The sequence below is a fragment of the Netta rufina genome (assembly GCF_964035555.1).
Source record: "Netta rufina genome assembly, chromosome: 3".
Classification (NCBI taxonomy): domain Eukaryota; kingdom Metazoa; phylum Chordata; class Aves; order Anseriformes; family Anatidae; genus Netta; species Netta rufina.
The window spans coordinates 72,253,113-72,271,308 of record NC_140125.1 but is presented as its reverse complement, the minus strand read 5'-3'; the positions used below and the strand labels follow the sequence as shown (position 1 = coordinate 72,271,308).

The following is an 18,196-nucleotide window of genomic DNA, read 5'->3' as shown; positions in this document are numbered from 1 at the left end:
CCGTCTCCTTTTTAATGATCTGTAAAAGAGTTCTGTTGTGTTGCAGCGAACGCTGGCTTGGGGATTACAACTGCATGGCTTGGTTTTGGTTCCTAATCAGTGCATTCCACACATTGGTCTGTTTGTTCTTTAATTTTTATTTTTTTAACCTTAGTAATGTTTTGTACCTGAACTGATTTTTAAAACTAATATATACGTTAAACTTTCCCGGAGCTAGACTCCGTTGGAGTTAGTATTGGTCCAATAAAATACACCTGAATTGGAAGTTTATTTTTCTGTAGTTTTTGGCCACAGCACTGCTGGAAAACGTTATGTTTGGACTTCAGTCTGTTTTCTGTCCTCCCACTTCTGCGTGAAAATGTATATTTAAAAAAAAAAAGAGAGAGAGAGAGAGATTTCTACTGTTTTCCTTATTGTCAGGTATGACTTATAACCAGTGTCTTACAGCAGAATGACCGCCGTATGGCTGAGATTGAGACCAGTATCAAAGTACGTAGTCAGTAGATACCACTGTGAATCATCAAGTCTAAGATTGAAGCTCTTTCCTAAAAATACACTGCAAGGGTTCCCTCCTCCCAGGTGCAGAATCTGGCACTTGCTCTTGTTAAACTTCATGTGGTTGGTGATTGCCCAGCCTTCTAGTTTGTCAAAATCTCTCTGCAAGGCCTCTCTGCCCTCAAGGGATTCAACAGCTCCCCCTAATTTAGTATCATCTGCAAACTTACTTAGTATGCATTCAAGTCTTGTATCCAAATCGTTTATAAAAATGTTGAAGAGAACTGGCACCAAAATAGTATTATCACTGTTCAGGTTTCTCAAAGCATGGGTGTTCACTACAGCTCTTTTTTTTCCTCAGCAATGAATGATCATCGTGGGGGAGTTCATTGCTAAAAAGCTTCAGCTCTTGTACAAATAAAGAAATGAAAGTAGATTTTCATAACATTGCGGAAGGTGGTATCCTCAGTGAGTGATATTTGCATACCAACTTCATTCGTTTTGTACCTCCAGCAGAGGAAGATCACAACTTCTGTTTTCTTGGCTTTATTTAAAGACTGTTTCTTAAACATAATAGGAGAGTACGTGGTAGGATACAAAGCAATCAAATCTGTTTGTAGTGAAAACTGTCTTGCCAATCTTACCTCAAATGGCCTTTTTTGAGTGAGGACTTAATACTTACTGACACTCGTCCTTGGTTGGATGGGATCTTAGGGCATCTTTGGTTCTAGCGGTGAACTTTCATGGTTTTTTTTGACAAGATAGTTAGTAAATGCTTTTGCAGAACTGAAAGTGACGGTATGGAGTAGTCTTTCCACCTGAAGTGCAACTTCTGTAAATAATACGCTCTTATGAAGTGAAAATATTTTTTTGTGATGATTCAGTTGCAGTTAAAAACTGTTTGCCATGCAGATAATAATCTAAAATTTGGATGCCCTTTCTTAGTCTCCCAAGAACTTAGCTACCCATAGAAGAAAAATCTCTTCCTGTGGCATACACTAAAATTAACCCTTCCCTAAGAGAGTATTTGGCATCTGCTTTGTAGAGTTGATTTTCTGTTTTTAAGGAGAAAAGTCTTACTGTTACCATTGTTGTATGTATGCAAAAGCCACTGTGGTCCTCCTCAGACAGCTGCTGCCACCACAGGGTGGTTGAGGTTGGAAGGGACCCTCTGGAGGTCATCCAGACCAAACCCCCTGTTCAGGCAGAGTTACCTAGAGCATGCTGCCCAGAACCACGTCCAGGTGGGTTTTGGATGTCTCCAGATGGAGACTTCACAGCCCCTTTGGGCAATCTCTTCCAGCGTTTGACTGCCCTCACAGTAAAGTGTTTCCACGTGTCCAGATGGAATTTCACGTGTTTTAGGTTGTGCCCATTGCCTCATCCTGTCAGTGGGCACTGCTGAGAAGAATTTGGCTCCCTCTTCGTAGTTCCCTTCCAGCAGGTGTTTTTATACAGCATGCTACTAGGAAAGATTAAAATTTGTGTCCTTTAAATAGTGTGATAGATTATGTATCCTCCCCTCTTTTTGCTCTGCAATAAAGTTAGTGTAAAACAAATTTTTCCAGGGTCAAATTTTCAGTTATAGTGTCTTTACATCTGTAGTGGCTTCATTGCAATAACGTAGTAATGTACATAATATGATTGCAATTTTGTAGATGAATTGTATTTTTACATGAAATGCCTCTGTTGGCTAGCAATATGGATTGACTGGGACTGCTGGTTAATAATAGCATTTTGAAATTCAGCACCATTTCATTTTGGGTCTAGATTGCTGCTCCTGCTACATCAGAACAGGCTGTTGATTTGCTAGTTTAACAAACATCTGCAGCTTGCTTTAGTTGATCCCATCTGTCAGATGCTAAACGATATTACTTCTGATTCACGTTTATTCAGACACAGTCTATGCAAAATAGTTGATGCCACTTGCAGCTAATCATTTCTGTCAACTCAAAGCCGATCAGATTTTTTTTTTCTTTACTCAGTTTAATCCACAATTCATTTGTGAACACAGCCCAGTTTAATGGTTGTCTGCACCAGCATGACTGGAAAGCATTTTACAGCCATGCTCTCTTGCATCACTTATTGATGAGGAGGGTTTTATAGCTACAGCGCCCTGTAGTCACAGTACCTTCTTTGTTCACTGTTTCATACATAAGACATGCAATGAAATAGTTACCCCCTCCAAAAAGGTCAAGTTGAAGAAATCACACGCTCTCTAACATGCATCACTCATCAATAGCTGGCTGAGTGTTTCAGTGCAAAGACCTGCTGCGTTGGATTTGCAAAGATATTAATATACTGTCTAAGAAACCATGTGGAGGTAGGGAAGGAATAACAATATTTCTTCTGTTGGATTTGTTATCATTAAGGAAAATGACTGAATTATGCACTAAAAGTCTTTGTAGTAGTGTGAACCTCTTCCAAGGACTCTAAATCCTTGAGAAAGGCTAGCCTTAAGCCAGTACATATAAAAATACTAACACTGTTCAAATTGATATTCAAAATCATGAAATTAATGAGGTTTTTTTTTGGTTGGTTGGTTGGTTTGCTGTTTTTTTGTTATGGCCAGGGAAGTACCTTTTTATCAAGTTGTGGGCTCGGGGAATGTTTACGTTGTTTACATTACTTGTGTTTGGCAGCCTTCATCATTTCATAGAGTGAAAAAAACTACAAATTTGTTTTCCAAGAGCATTTAAAACTTGCTAGAAAGTTAATCACCGTGAGGAGGTTTTTTGTGTACATCAACTAAGAGAGGGACAGATTTAGAAAACAAAAATCGGTCCCCCCCCCCCCCCCCCCAAAAAAAAAAGCAAATAACAAAAAAACAAAAACAAACAAAAACCACACAAAACCACCTCAGGGTTGTTTTAAATATTAAATCCAATAGGCTACAATAACGTGAAATAAAGATTCTGTTAGCTGGCACACTTATTTATGTGTATGACTAACAATATTTCAGGAGATTACCAGGAAAGAAAATTAAATTCCAGTATTCTTGGCATTCCTTAGTTTTTGTTCTCTTTTATAGATACTATTAAACAATCAAAATCCAATTTCAGCTGTTTACTGAGTTTCATTTGTAGCTTCTTAGAGTTACAATGTGTCTATGACAAGTTCAGGATTTGATTTTAAGAACTTTTAATTGAATTTTCCTGTGTGGAATATTTCTAAAAACTAACAGTTTGGAGAGGAAAAAACACTGTCAAATGTAAGGTGAAGGAACTTTTATGTTTATATTTAATGTTTCTTAACTGTCTAATTTTCTTATTTACTAGTATGATGAAATCTTGCTACGTTTTCAGGTCTGTGCACCAGCAGCAAGGGATAGGGTCTGTCACAGCAGATGTCTGAGGCAAGAAATCATTTCAAGATCAGCAGTGCAGAGACAGACTAAGAAAGAAGAGAATTACTTGTGGCTCATCTTGAAAGGAATTTAGCAAAGCCAAGGAAGTTTGTTAAATAGAAAGCAGGAATAATGAGGAGCAAAGACACATCTATTGTTGTGCTCTTCCTATTGCGTTTCCTGTCTCCCCACAAAAGCTTAATCCTTTCCCTGACATTCCCCTTGAAAATATCCACTTGAGTCTCAAGAGACACCATACTACTTCTCCTAAGTAGAGTGGTCTGTGTAATCGATTCCAGTTCAGCTGCTGAATTTTAAAAAGAATAAAAACAAAAACAAAGCACGCATTGAATGGAACTCTAATTCCTTTTCTAAACTAGAATGAAAAATATATTTTCAGTGTTATGTTGCAGCGAACTTAAAAATAATTATAATTAAAAAATTGCGAAGAGAACTGCCTGAATTTCTCAGTGATGCCTTTCCTATATCCAGTGTGTTCAGAACTCCAGTGAAGGATGATTGTGGCCCAGGATGCCTTTTTTTTTTTTTTTTTATTATGCTTGAAGGATTTTGAGTCTCATCTTCTAACTTCTGAAGAAAGTGTTCTTGTCCTACCAAAATGTCTTATATTCTTTGATTTCCCTGCAGTCATACTAGTTTTTTTAATTTCACTTGAATTACAATACATGGCTGTTTTTTATAGACGGAGCTGGATTTCCCTGGTTGGTAAACTGCAAGCAAGAGCCAGGCTGCTTCACATGTGGCAATGAATGCTTTGCGCTTTTCTAGCCTATTTTGTATACAGAATAATTTGAGAATTGTGAATCCTGAACTACTTTATAGGTTTGAACTTGAGTGACCAATCTAAAAGGTTTATTCTTAGTTCAGGAAAGGGAGGGAGAAAATTCAATGTGTAGCTGTTCGACTGTCCCAAGTATTTTTCTGAACCACTAAGAAAATAACAACCACTTTATATTTTTTCAATTAACATTTCAAAATTCCGAGATTGAGAAACTGGACTCAAGGTAGGTTTAAAGAACTTTGAAAGGCTACAGCTGCCCATTTTTGATAAGTAAATCACCATGCCAGAAAAGGGCAAAATAAGTTTCACTGAACCTATGCTCATCAAACCTGCAGAGCTCTTCTGTCATGGAAACATAGTGCAGATTTTGAGCCTATTTCGTATTTGCATCAGCCAAAGAGGTTAAAACATGAGCTCTACCTTGCTGTGTAATCAGGCATCACATGCTTGTGTCCAGAATTTACCTAATGTCATATACTTCATCTGTCTAGATAGTAGGGAATATATCAACTTTAGCAGTACGTCTCTTTTCCCTGTGTTCATGGTGAATTGGTGGCCTTCCTGTTGACCTTTTGAAAACAAGGGAGATCACATCTCTGCAAAATGTGTTGAAGTAATACCCGCTTAGAAGAAAAAAGCCCTGACAGAAGATGTGTTTAAAGGGTGTGGAATGATCTGCATGGGCTTCACCTTGCCGCCAGCAAGGCCCAGGCCAACCCCTGGGCTGCTCCTAGGCCTCCTGGCACTTCTGGTGCCAGGGGAAGATGCTGATGCAGAGTGGAAAACAAAAAAATAGAGTGGAAATCTGTTTTCTATCAATACAAAGCTACTCCTGGTCGTCCCTAGTACCTAAAAGGGACCAAAATCAAAAATGTGTAGAGGAGTGAAAAATTGTGGGGTGAGAGATTGAGTAGGCTGCCTCTGGTCTCCTGAGATCCTGCTGCTTTGAAGCACTAGCTTTGGCAGTTCCTTCTTCTCTTTCCCAGTCTTTGAACTTGTTCAAAATGGAGCTCAACCTTCAAATGAGATCAGAGGGAAAGCAGTTTGGAGCATGTAATTTTCATCTGTCTTTACTGATCTTCAGACTTGCTTCTCAGAAATGTCAGTGAGTGGAGCAGAGCACTGGTCAGACAAAGGCATGATGAGAAGAGAAATGTCCTGGACATGTCTGTTTTCTTCTCTTCCGTTGTCATGCTGCTTGGATTTGGGAAAAATCAATTCCCTGTTGCTTGTTTTCCCTTACAGAAAACAGGAGGAAATAAATTTTACAGTGGATGTTGATTGCTTTCAAATTTTGTGATGAAAAGTGTTGCAGAAGAGCTAGTCAGTGTATCATTGACTGCATGGTTACTGCTGAAATGGTAATATTCTTTCTTCCTCTGTGTCAGTTTGGGACACAGAGGAAAAATACCTGGTTTCCTCATTTTTCATAGCTGTCCTCAGCACCCAGGACCCCAGGCCACTGATGTCATGTAGCAGATGCTAGATCAGATAATACATCAAATTAAGGGGTGATGAAGTACCAGAGCCTCATGCAAGCATCCCACAGTGCTCGTGAAACTGGAATTTCAGTCCTGTTAATGATCTGTATGGCCTTGCATTTACCTTAGAAAAATAATTTTGGAGAGAGAGAGAGAAAGAAAGATTTGGAAAGAAGAGAGGTAATGCTAATATTAAATTTACGCTAACATTTAGTGCTCAATACGTTGCTGAAGGCCTAATGGTGTTTATTATATGGATTCTTCAAAGTAGTGGATGTGTAATTCTCTGAAGATGTTTTATAAACTATGAGAGGAAAAGGTACAATTGTTCACAAATGTTTTCACTGAGATTGTTTTAAAGTCAGTTAAGATTGCCTTTGAGAGTAGGGTTGCACTAAAAAGAGAGAGGAGAGATGGAAAAAAGAAACCCCAAAACAGGGTCCTGCTCAGTCTAGAGTTTCAGGAGAGAGAGGAAAAGGTCTAGTTATCCAGAGCCAGATGCATTGTTAAAAGTTCATACTATCACTTTGACATTTAGAGTAGGACTCAGTGTCTTTGTAAATTCCTCTTCGTATTACCAGTGTAGGTCTCTGAGCTCAGACTGTTTCACAAACCATAACATTTTTTAGTGAGTGATTGATCTGTATTATGTGTCCTAGCCATCAGAAGAATCTTGGGATGTTGCTTGTATAAACTGTAATACAATCTGATCCTGGGCATTTAGTTACAGACTTTCATAGACCTATTGGCGATACTCAATCCTCCTGGATTTGGGAATAGGGCTTATCTGATACCTTTAAAAAAAAAAAGAAAGAAAGAAAGGAAAAGAAAAAAACAAACCTAATTTTCTCTGTTACCCACTTAAATAACTCAACACATCTGGTAACACTGTAGGATCATTGTCCTTTCAGTTCCTCTGCAGATCATATTGCTACAATATTTCTTAGGTATCTAGTTTCCTAAAGGGCAATGTGATTTTTTTTAGGCTGTTTTTATAGGTCTTGCAAATTAACCCATATGCATTGCAAGAAAAAACATGACTTTTAATCAGCAGCATTTCTAAAGTTAGCGCTTGCTCTGTGTGTATGAATATGTATATGAACTAGTGTTCGAAAAAAAACACAACACAACACAGTCTTTCTGGTAGTACTCAAAACTAGCATACAAATGTGCTTTTATTATCAAATAAAGTCTGCCTAAATGTTAAAACATCTTTCTGTTAGGGGTTTTATCATTTGGCTTCTTGTCTTCAGTTACAAGAATGATAAAAATTGAAATTAAATCTTTTAATTCAATAAGAACTGGGCTGAATTTAGGAAACAAAAAGGGGAATCAGATATAGAATCATATGCATGGGAAATCAAGCATTCAAGAAATTAAAACTTTGCGAGCAACTACGGGGGTAGCCTTAAGGTGTGCTTATTTGAAATGCCTGCATTTAATTTTACAGTAAATCTGTGTATTTTGTTCCAATTAAGACAGTTCATGTGCATGACTCTAAATTGTACAGTAGTTCCAGGGAGACCAGGGAATGCTTGTTTTACATTCTGGATCAAGTTCAGATTTTTAGGCTTCACTTGAATAAAATAAAAAGTCTGAACCCTGAAGATAATACAGATTGATAAATCTGATTTAAACATTCCCGTGTTGCAGGCTTCCAGTGTATGTGGTACAGCTGAGCCTCGGGCCATGTACTAAATACATCCACAGAGCATTCCCAGGACACCCGAATACCAAATGATCACATTTGAAAGGTTACCTTTCTATGGATTCTGACTTTTCTGTATTAGCCATGAAGATTAGAATTTTAACAGCTCCCAATGAGAGGTATTGTGAAGTATTTACTTGGCAGGGGAAAAAAACAAAACAAAAGAAAGCCCAGATGAGGTACTGTCTCTTATTCATGAGCTGGGATTTATTAGTTCTGTGAATGTCCTTGTGAGAATACACTCCATAGTTCACACGTAATATAAATTAAAATTTTGTTTTTAACCTTAAAAGTTTGATAGAAGAATTACTGTAGCAGAGATTTTAGTAGGGGGACAGGATCACACTTGTGCAGAATATATCCTCATAAATCCTACAGTCCTTCATATCTAGCTTTCTGCAAGGCAAGTTGTGAACTATTTGCCTCTCTGGAAATCTGGCAGTAGCTTTCTTTAATAATCATCAAATTTACTAATAAAGATGTAAATTGTCTTTTCTTCTTTGTTTCCTTTTACAGGTTGTGGAACTCATATCAAGTGCTATTGGTGACTTAGTTCAAGGTATATACTATGAAAACTCAAAATCATCTGAGGTAAGAATTTCAGTAGTTTTACATACCCAGCAAGTTTGGTTATATTAATGTGTGACTGTAGAAAATGTGGTGATTTTCTCATCCCTTTTTAGAGGAAGAGAATTAATTGTAGTCCTAGTGAGTTGTAGCAGTAATGCTATTACGACACCTGTGAACTCTGGACATTTCTAGAAATGCTCAAAGAGGGACTAGTTTGTTTCCATGAGTGCTTAATAAATTAGTGTCAGGTGTCATTACCAGAAGCTGTAAATATGTCTTACTGTGGGTTTTCTAAACACTTGCAGAGACTTCTAGTCAGGGTTCAGTTAGAGGAATGTATTATGATGTCAACATCATTAATATGTGAACGTTAAATCTCTCATTTCCAAGCTATAATTGCCCAAAGATTTGTACAAAATGCTTCATCCCATGTTTACATGAGGTCCCTTCTTCTTTAGTCTTTACCTTTTGATAGCTTAAACATCAGTTTTGCTCTGAGGATGTAGGAACGTACTCCACTGAAAATCATGTGCATGTACTACAGAGTCAGGGTGGGCAAAGACAGTGGCTGTCAGTGTTTCACAATGAAGAATTATGTATTTCTTCAAGAGCAATTAATGGATGTACTGTGTTATTGATTTAATTTTTGGTGTGGCAAAAGCTGTAATAGATATTGATCAAATTGTATGCAGGTATTTTTTAGTAGAATGTTTAAGGAAATCTTTAGAGTTACTTTTTGAAGTAATATTGCTTGGGCAGGATGTTGAAGCAAAACTGAGTTTCATTTTTTATGACTGTATCTTAATGTGTCCAAAAAATTGACAGTTTAGAGTTCTCATAACCTCTGCAGGTCTTAAAATAGCAAGTTTTCACAGTGTAGCAATGATCAGCAGTGTATGTGAATATGTATCTTAAAATACACTGAGGTGGGTTTTATTTCTAGAGATGCTTCCTCATGTGCCTACTTTGCCTCAGAGACGTGTATCTTAATGTTCAGTGTGTGAGATGGCTTGAAGAGTGCAAAAGTTATGAATACACTTGTATTTGCTGTGTATGTAGCTTGCAGCTCTGTTTTACTATTGCCGTGTTGCAGTATGAATCAGAATCATAGAATATCCTGAGTTGGAAGGGACTCACAAGGATCATCAAGTCCAACTCCTGGCTAGACCAACAGGTCTAAAAATTCAAAAACATGTCCAAAAATTCAGGCCATGTGACTAAGAGCACAGTCCAAACGCTTCTTAAACTACAGCAGGCTTGGTGCCATGTCTACGTCCCTGGGGACTGCTCCAGTGTGCGACAACCTTCTCAGCGAAGAACCTCTTCCTGATGTCCAGCCTGAACCTCCCCTGCCACAGTTTGACACCATTCCCTCAGGTCCTGTCACTGGTCACTAAAGAGAAGAGATCAGTGCCTGCCCCTCCACTCCCCCTCGTGAGGGAGCTGTAGACCATGATGAGGTCTCCCCTCAGCCTCCTCTTCTCCAGGCTGGACAGGCCAAGTGATCTCAGCCGCTCCTCATACGTCTTACATGCATATGTCTTACACATATGCAGCAAGATAAATTAAGAACTAAGTCGAAGCTCTCATCACACGCGTTAGAGCCACAGTAGATACCTGCATTGATGGCTGTACACCTGCCAGAACCACAGTGGGCAAGAAGAGCATCAGGCCGTGGATGTACCACCAGCTTAGCCACGTCTGGGCCATGAAGAGTGTTATTGAAAACAAAGGCATATTACTTCAGCCAACCTTGCTTCAGCGTATCCATCTTTTTTTGGTTGGAATCAGTTAGGTAGGGAGCAGTCACGTTGGTCAGCTGAGCTGTTTTCTCTGATGAGGTGAAGACTTGTAGCAGGAGAGCAGCGATGGCACTTTTGGGAGATAGATGGGGCCGTGGGCTGGCCAGGCAAGTGGGCTACAGGCAGGGGATGCTCTTGAGCACTTTGCAGTGCTCCTGCACCTCCCGTGTTTAATCCAAGAATATAAGCAGAACTTCAGTCTTTGGTGGTGCTCACAGGACTGTGCTTGTGGCTAAATGGTAAAATATCTTTGAAATTTTTGCAAAGGATGTTTAAAATTGTATTTTCTGTATTCAAACAGGCTTCTAAATGCAGCTGAACTCCAGATACATCTGATTTAGGAAATAGCAACTGCTTGTCTCTGGGTAGAAGTAAAACTCTAGTAGTTCACCTCAGCAATGAGACTGTATTTTATTTTAACAACAGGCCCTGTATAAATGAGAAATGGTGGAGACTCTTTTGGGCTCTTGCCATTGCTGAAGGTTTTAGTCTTCTTTTTCTTCATTTGGCAAAGTGCTGAGCTGACGGTCCTGACAGGGAATAATTATATCATCTTAGAGTAGCTAGAAAATAATTATTTTCTATTGCATTACTGAACCACTCCGTGCGTAGATTGTAGGGAAAGTGTGAGATACGTTAAGCACAGCTGCGTGATGTTTGCCCTACCCTGGCCCGCTTACAAATACAAAAGGCTTATTTTGTTTCAGTGACTTTTTCCGTCTAACAAAAGATGAAAGTACAGTACACCCTTCCTAAGAGGAGCCCAGTTAATTCAAAACACAATTAGTGTGATGGCATAGTAGGTACTGAAAATTACATTGACAGTGTCTGAAGTTTAGTCTTTATAATAGGTTATGTGTGGCCTGATGAGACCCAGAACAAACAACTGTGGTGTCTATTTCATTTTATTTTGATCTTGTCCTTTGAGAAATGTAGTTCCATGTTGCATATTAGACGTATCCCTGCTGCTTTCCCCACACTGTTTTGCTGAGGCAGCGTCCCTTTCATGTGCTGAATATCTCTTTAGCAAAGATTGCAAAATGGACTAAGTCAGCTATTAGTCTTATTTGTATCTTCTGTGCCTCTTCCTTCCATCACTAACTGCAATTTGACCAAAACCAAAATCTGAACTACGTTTCCTGGAGGTAAGACAAATGCTTTAATTTACTCTGCAACTAAGTCTCAAATGTCAAGCTTGCTTTCCTTTTAGCAGCAGGGCATAGGGATGTTATAATGGCATTTTCTTTGCTGGGAATTCTTAAATTTAGAAAAGCAGAAGGATATCTTCTCACCTTTTTTTTTTCCCCCTTTTTTTAGGCAGGAAAGTTGTGCTTCATATGTTAAATATGCCATTAATACAGTTGTTATCAAGGTTCTGAGTAGCATAAAATAGTATAATTTCTTAATTTCTTGTTTAGCACTGGGTTGTTTGAGGTTTGCTGGATGTGTACCTAGATGATTTTATCTTTTACATTAGACAAAAATAACTCAGCAAAATTCACCTTTCTTTTCTTTTATTCTTTCTTCTATTTTCTTTTATTATTTTATTTCTTTTATTTCACATTTCTTTTACGAGACCCTAAGTTCATGTTTACCTGATAGCTTATTTTCAGTTTGATTCATTTTGATGACTCTGTAAGAAAACTGAAAGGATCCTTTGACCTGACAGGCCTGACCTTATTTACTCCTGAAGATGTGTGACGGGTATAATCATTTGACAGCTCTCATTACCACTTCTCTCCCCATAAAACTACACGCAGTCCTACAGCCATCTCCTTGTAGTGTGTTCAGTTCGGTCATTCTTCATCGTGTCTGCATAATGAGTCATTAGATCTGTGGAAAGTGGGGGAGAATGAAGATGAAATATTTAGCTTTTCGTCTGTATTTGCCGTGAGAATCCAAGCTATAAAGTGTCGGCTTGGGTTGCGAAGAGAGCCTGAAGGTTAGGGCCACCACTCGTGTTCAAAGTAGCAAAGAGCTGTTGTGGTTTAAGACACTGCATTAGTGGCTTAAGCTAATATTCTGGCATGTAACCTGGAGCAGAAAGGGGCGACGTGATAAATCTTTGCAGCTTTGTGAGCCAAGTCCCACCTCAGAACCCAAAATTCTGTGAGTAAAGGACAATTCTGGTTCCCATCTGCCTCTCCTACGTCTAGGTCTGATTTGGAAATAAAAATATATGCCTTTAGTGAGTGCAAAGCTGTCTTATCTGGCCCTCAGTTGTGATCACAATATCTATTTTAACAGAAAAAAAACATTGCCACTGTGTCTCTGTTTCCTACTTTTAGAAGACTGTAGGCTTCTAAAATGTTTGCTAGCTCACCTTCTCTCTTAATATCCCAGATCACTTAACAAATACCAATGAAGAGCACTTTGAAGTCTCTATCCCTTCACATAAAGGGGAAGAGCAGTATGTGGAAGCTCAAAGCAGCAGGATGGAGAGCAGAACTTGTGTGTTGGCTCTTGGTTGTCACCTGGCAGACCATTCTCGCCGTCTCGAAGCATTACGGGTTTTCACGGCAATCGGCAGCGTTCCTTTTTTTCTCACCTCCAGAGCATTCTGGCTGATGCTAGATGTGCGTTACCAAAACTCATTTTTAGTATCAGAATGAGACTGTTATGTAATGCTATTTCTAACGTGTTCTTCGGATGGCTGGAGGAGCTGCTAGGTATTTTGGAAATTTTCAGTGTAATTGTTTGAAAATTGGGTACAATTCATATGTAGATCAATTAAGGAAAAGACATATTAGTGGCAAGTACTCATTGTACCAAATAGAGAATTAACAGGTATTTGTTTTCAACTAATAGAATTTTAAATTGAAAATAAATTTACTTTCCTGAAAAGCCATTCTTCGATGTTTGGTCACCAGTCCTGCTCTGAGGAATAATGTTTTGGGATACTGCATATGTTCATCAGCTGGGCTGCTAGGAGTCTGGCTTAACAAATTCATTACTTGTTATAAATTTTACCATAGAAGGTTAATCAATTTAATTTTGAGTAATGTAAATGACCTGGTAGCAGGGCAGCAGTCAGAGCTCTTCTTTAAAAAAGATCTCTTTTGCAAGACAAAAGGGAATGATAAAATACAGAATCTGAGTAAAGAGTACCTGCAAAGAGTAGGTAAATGTGTTGGGGAAGAGGGTGGGTAGAAATCATAGCTAGAAACAAGGCCAATGCTATTTGTTTGCTGCTTTTGTTCTTTAAGTGCTAAGCTTTTCCAGAGTGATTTAAAACTAACAGATGTGGATATTTTAATTTATTATGATTTTTCATTTTTTTCTTTTTACTTGACAGTAAAAGGATTAGGTAGTCAGTGGCGTGCTTTATTGACCAATTTGCAGTCTCCCTTCTTCCTCCAAAACCACTGAAAAGATGTATTAACAGACCAATAAAACACGTCCTGTGATGTTCAGCAAGCAGGAATACATCTGTTTAAAGCTTACAAGAAACACGTGCAAGATGTTTTGCAGAGCCTTGCTGTAGAGAGACTCGTATCTGTATTGGGTTTATTTCTGTAAAATGACAATTCTTGAACTATCTAATTTAAAACCTTTAAATGCTAGAACTATTCCAGAGTATTTCTCTGTATTTATGTAGATTCTTTGCCCACGGAAAATTGAACTGAAGTTTGATATGTAAGTGGTTCAGACATTTTCATCATTTCGTGCAACAGCAGATGGCTAAGACAGAGCTGCCATCATATTAAAATAAAGCTTCCCTTCATACAAACTATATCTGAAGTGAAAAGTCCTTTGACTTCTACTCCTTCCTGTTTTTGCAAATGATTTTGTGTGCTTCTTAGATAGAGTTTTCATTCATGTTTTCCTGAATTAAGTTTTCAGCTGAACTGTGTGTAAGCATCTTCTCTGGTGTAACAAATCAAACTGAGTTATTGTAAGTGCCACTCCTGCACTGGGGATGCTTTAACTACTGCTGTAACTACTAAAAGCTGCCCTTCCTGATGGTTATGATCACGTATTTTGCCCCGTGATTTCATTTTCTGAGAGTTCTTGCTGTTTCCTGTTGCTTGGGATGATTGTTTCAGACCGGATTTAAATTATAGTAATAGCTTAACAGAAAAACCTCAACTAGCCAATTTCTTTCTCACAAAGCAGTAACTGACCTTGACATTAATAAAAGTGGGAGCACCCTCAGCTGTTCCTAATTTCCCATTCGCAGTTACTGCTTTGGAAAATTCATTTTTAAAACACTGATTCTTGAAGTTTTCAAATTGTGAGTGATTTGTCAAAACGTGTACGCAAGAAAAGCAAAGCTGCTATTAGACCCTTGAGGACCATTTCAGCTGAGCATAACTCACACGGAAGCAGTGATTGACCAAGGTGGGTTCAAGTATTTTCACCATGCTCCCATGCCAGCATTCCCCAAACTGTATCTGGACCTGGAATTGGTTGCTCTCTTTGGGAGATGCTGAGGAATTTGTCTCTTCACCCAGCTTCTGCTACCCCAGCAGGAGAGTTGGTTGGGATCTAGACCCATTTCTTGGGGGCAGAACTTTTTAATGGGGTCAGTCTGTAGGCATTAGTTAATCAAATATCTGAGCACTGTCAGCTACAGCCAGAATTGATTTTGGTGAGTTTAAATGTTTAAAAGGTTTTTACTTGGAGTGAAAGACTCACTAGGAATCTTTTGGGCTAGCTGATATCTAATGTCATCTTTATCCTTGGAAATATCCCCTGCTGACTATAATAATAATAATAATAATAATAATAATAATAATAATAATAATAATAATAATAATAATAATAATAATAATAATAATAATAATAATAATGAGTAAAAAATTGTGTAAAAATAATAAGCATCACCAGTACGTCAGTTTTCTCAGAATCCAGAACTAGTTTCTTTTTTCCCTTAAAGTTTTAAAATAATGTTTAGCTATTTCTTTACCTAACTTGTAAGAATACAGTGTCCTTTTTTGAACAGTGGTATAACAGGAGAGTTATCTTTGGGAAAAAATGGCATTTGGTTTGTTGGAAATTTTTGCTAAAGACAGGTTGTGTCTGTTCCTGCCCTCTCAACAAGCAGAAGCTTTAGAGTTATGTGGTCATAAGACTTTCTGTGATTAAAATCAGCTATATTTTGGTGTGCAAGCTCATATGTTAAAGCAGATCCATATGGACACAATTCATTTTTAGACCTCGTTTCTTTCTGTACCCACGGATTCACAATACCTATGTTTTTAAGACTAATACTGTATCTTTCAACTTAATACATTATGTCAGGATACCTTTCTAGAGCATTTTTGTCTTGGTTGGATTTAAAGCAAGTAATTATAAAAATCACTGCCAATTTCTAGTATCATCCAGCAAATTTTAGTAAATTCTGTTTTTTTTTTAAGAGCAGATTGGTTGTTAAGGAAAAGATTATGTTGCGTCTTCCAAGAGCTCCTGATTTTAAATTTAAAATAAATTGATCTATATCTGAGTGGAAAAAAAAAAAAAAAAAAAAAAAAAAGCAGCTCAATACATAGGAAACTACTTGAATTAAATGCTCATTTTGACATTTTGCCAGTCATGGGAATTTGCACATGCTCTGGGCTGAGTTAAGATATTAAAACAAAAATACTACAGTAAAACGAAACACGAGGAAAGTTCGGGCTCGACTTTGTAAGTTATCACATGCATAATAGCAAACATGTGGTTTCTCTGCTCTTCCCGTTCCTTGTAGAAGTGAATAGTGTGTCTGAAAGCAACGGGGTTTTGATACAGCCCTGTGTTACTTGGCACTGCAGAATCCTCCTACTTTTTTCCATTAGTCTCAGATTATCCTCTCCCGCGTAACGCAGCACTTCTGGGTGATAGCCATAAGGGAGGAAAATTAGACCTGTGCGAATGGATTCTCTTTCATTGGTTACCAATTTCACGACAGATAATACCTTGTGAGAAAATTATAGGGTCACACAGAATTACTACTTACTCATTTCGAAGTAATTTAATTGACATCACGTTGAACGAACAGACTTGTTATATTGGAAGATTTTAAATCACTCTTTAAGAAAATGTTTTGGCTAAGTGTATGCTATAAATCTGACTGTACTGAGAAATTACAATTTTTTTAAGATATATATGCTTGAAATTTTTTCTGTAGTTTCTCATTACGGATTTTAGTTTTTTCTAAACAAACCAGTCTGGAATTTTTTTTCTCTCTTTTTTTTCCACCTCCTTTCTTTAGAGAATACCTACAGGTGTGACAGTAACGTGGGTATGTGGGAAAGATTTCAAGTCATGTCTAGCTTTAAAGACCCTTTAGTAAAATAGTAAAATGTTGGTACAATCGGATTAGGATTTGGGGGAAGAAACCTGGGTTCATGTTAACTAACACATGCTTCCATTTTGTGGAAAGCAATTCAAATTATTTTTTTGGATACGGAGGGTTTTAAGAAGTGTTAAACATCTTTGACATGACAGTCAAGGTGATAAAGTTCACTGGAGGCATCACTGAGATCTCTGTCAGTCCCTTGGGAAAATTAATACCTGACATTGCTAAAGCAGGGCTATATTTATTTATTTTTAATACTTTCAGTCTTTCCTCATCCTTAATATGGGAGGGAAGAGATATGAATCCTCCGTCACTGCCATTCATCTTTCCAATTAAATTATTTAAACATTTTTTATTCCTTTTGCAATTCATCTTTTTTCTTAACTGCAAGGAGGAAATTACAGTGACTTCTCAAATGGCATCCTCTGTTTGTTTGGGGTTGCTGGTTCTTGTTTACTGGCAAGGGGCTGAAATGCAGATCTACTTTGCTTTTTTCTTTTCTTTTTTTTCTTTTTTTTTCCTTCTTTTTTTTCCACCCATTACCTCCAGAGCAATCTAATTGATTGTTAATGTTCGAGGTATTGATACAGTCATTAAGAAAAGGATTTATGTGGAATATATTGACAGCCCCACATATTCTGTGGGTTGTTCTTTTTGAGCAGAAAATTAAGAATTTGTTTGCTGGCACGTTTATTCTTTCATTTTATATTTTTTTTTCTCTCCCCATCCCCCAAACGAGTGTCCTTCTCGTTGGCACCTTGACACCCAGAGTTTTGTTACTCCCCGTGCGTGGCGTTACCCTGTGCCACGCTGTTGACTTCCACAAGCTGACACAGTTGCAGTTTTGGTGTTTTGATTTTCACCTTCTTTTCATTTGCAGGAGAACTGTCTTACAGATGACATCGGGATATCTACGTGGAAGGAGCAGGTTTTCCTGTCACATAGTGCCTTGCTGGCAAAGAGCTGCCAGGCTGCAATGGAGCTAGCAAAGCACAGCGCTGAGATTCAGGACATGGCGTTTCAGTACGGAAAGCACATGTCTATGAGTCATAAGGTACACCTTTCTCTTTCATTCTGGGATCTTAAAAATGGAAAGACTGGGAAGATGTGTTGCTCCTGAGCTCTGTTCTGTAATAGCACTATGCTGGAGACCTTTGCCAGTAGGTCAGAGGTGTGGAAAGTTGTGGCTGCTGCCTGGTATGAAAATGATTGCAGAAACTGCTGGTAGGAACAGTGCTTATGAACTGGCACAGTTATACTTCTAGCCATGTGGCTTGTTTCATTCAAGACTCTGTGAAAATCCCCCTGTTAAAGTCTGGGGGAAAGTCCCAGCAGGAGCCGCAGAAGGATGCAGGTGTTGGGTTTCAGCTGCCACCATGCAGGGGTTTGTACCTGTGGCTGAAGTATCTGCATGTGTTCCCTTCTGACTAAACTGCTGTGGAGGCAACTTCGAGAGGGGGTAGATGGTGGACAAGGAGGGAGGCAATCAGATGAGGACAGCAGCAGCCAAAACCTAGAGAGGAGGAGGCTGAGGGGAGGCCTCATGGCGGCCTGCAGCTCCCTCACGAGGGGAGCGGAGGGGCAGGCGCTGAGCTCTGCTCTCTGGGGACAGCGACAGGACCCGAGGGGACGGCATGGAGCTGGGACAGGGGAGGGTCAGGCTGGGGGTTAGGGAAAGGGTCTGCACCCAGAGGGTGCTCGGGCACTGGGAC

At 38.6% G+C, this 18,196-nt stretch overlaps 1 protein-coding gene across 2 annotated transcripts in view; it reads left to right on the top strand.

Moving 5' to 3' along the window:
* PDSS2 (decaprenyl diphosphate synthase subunit 2) overlaps positions 1-18,196 on the top strand; it is a 109,437-nt gene that overhangs the window by 74,640 nt on the left and 16,601 nt on the right. For both annotated transcript variants that reach the window (XR_014618331.1, XM_084284964.1), the window contains exons 4-5: positions 8,349-8,423; positions 17,365-17,538. Coding sequence is in view for 1 of the 2 variants with exons in the window: in XM_084284964.1 (XP_084141090.1) it covers positions 8,349-8,423; positions 17,365-17,538 (249 nt within the window). In the remaining variant the exon portion in view is untranslated. The remainder of the gene's footprint in view (positions 1-8,348; positions 8,424-17,364; positions 17,539-18,196) is intronic.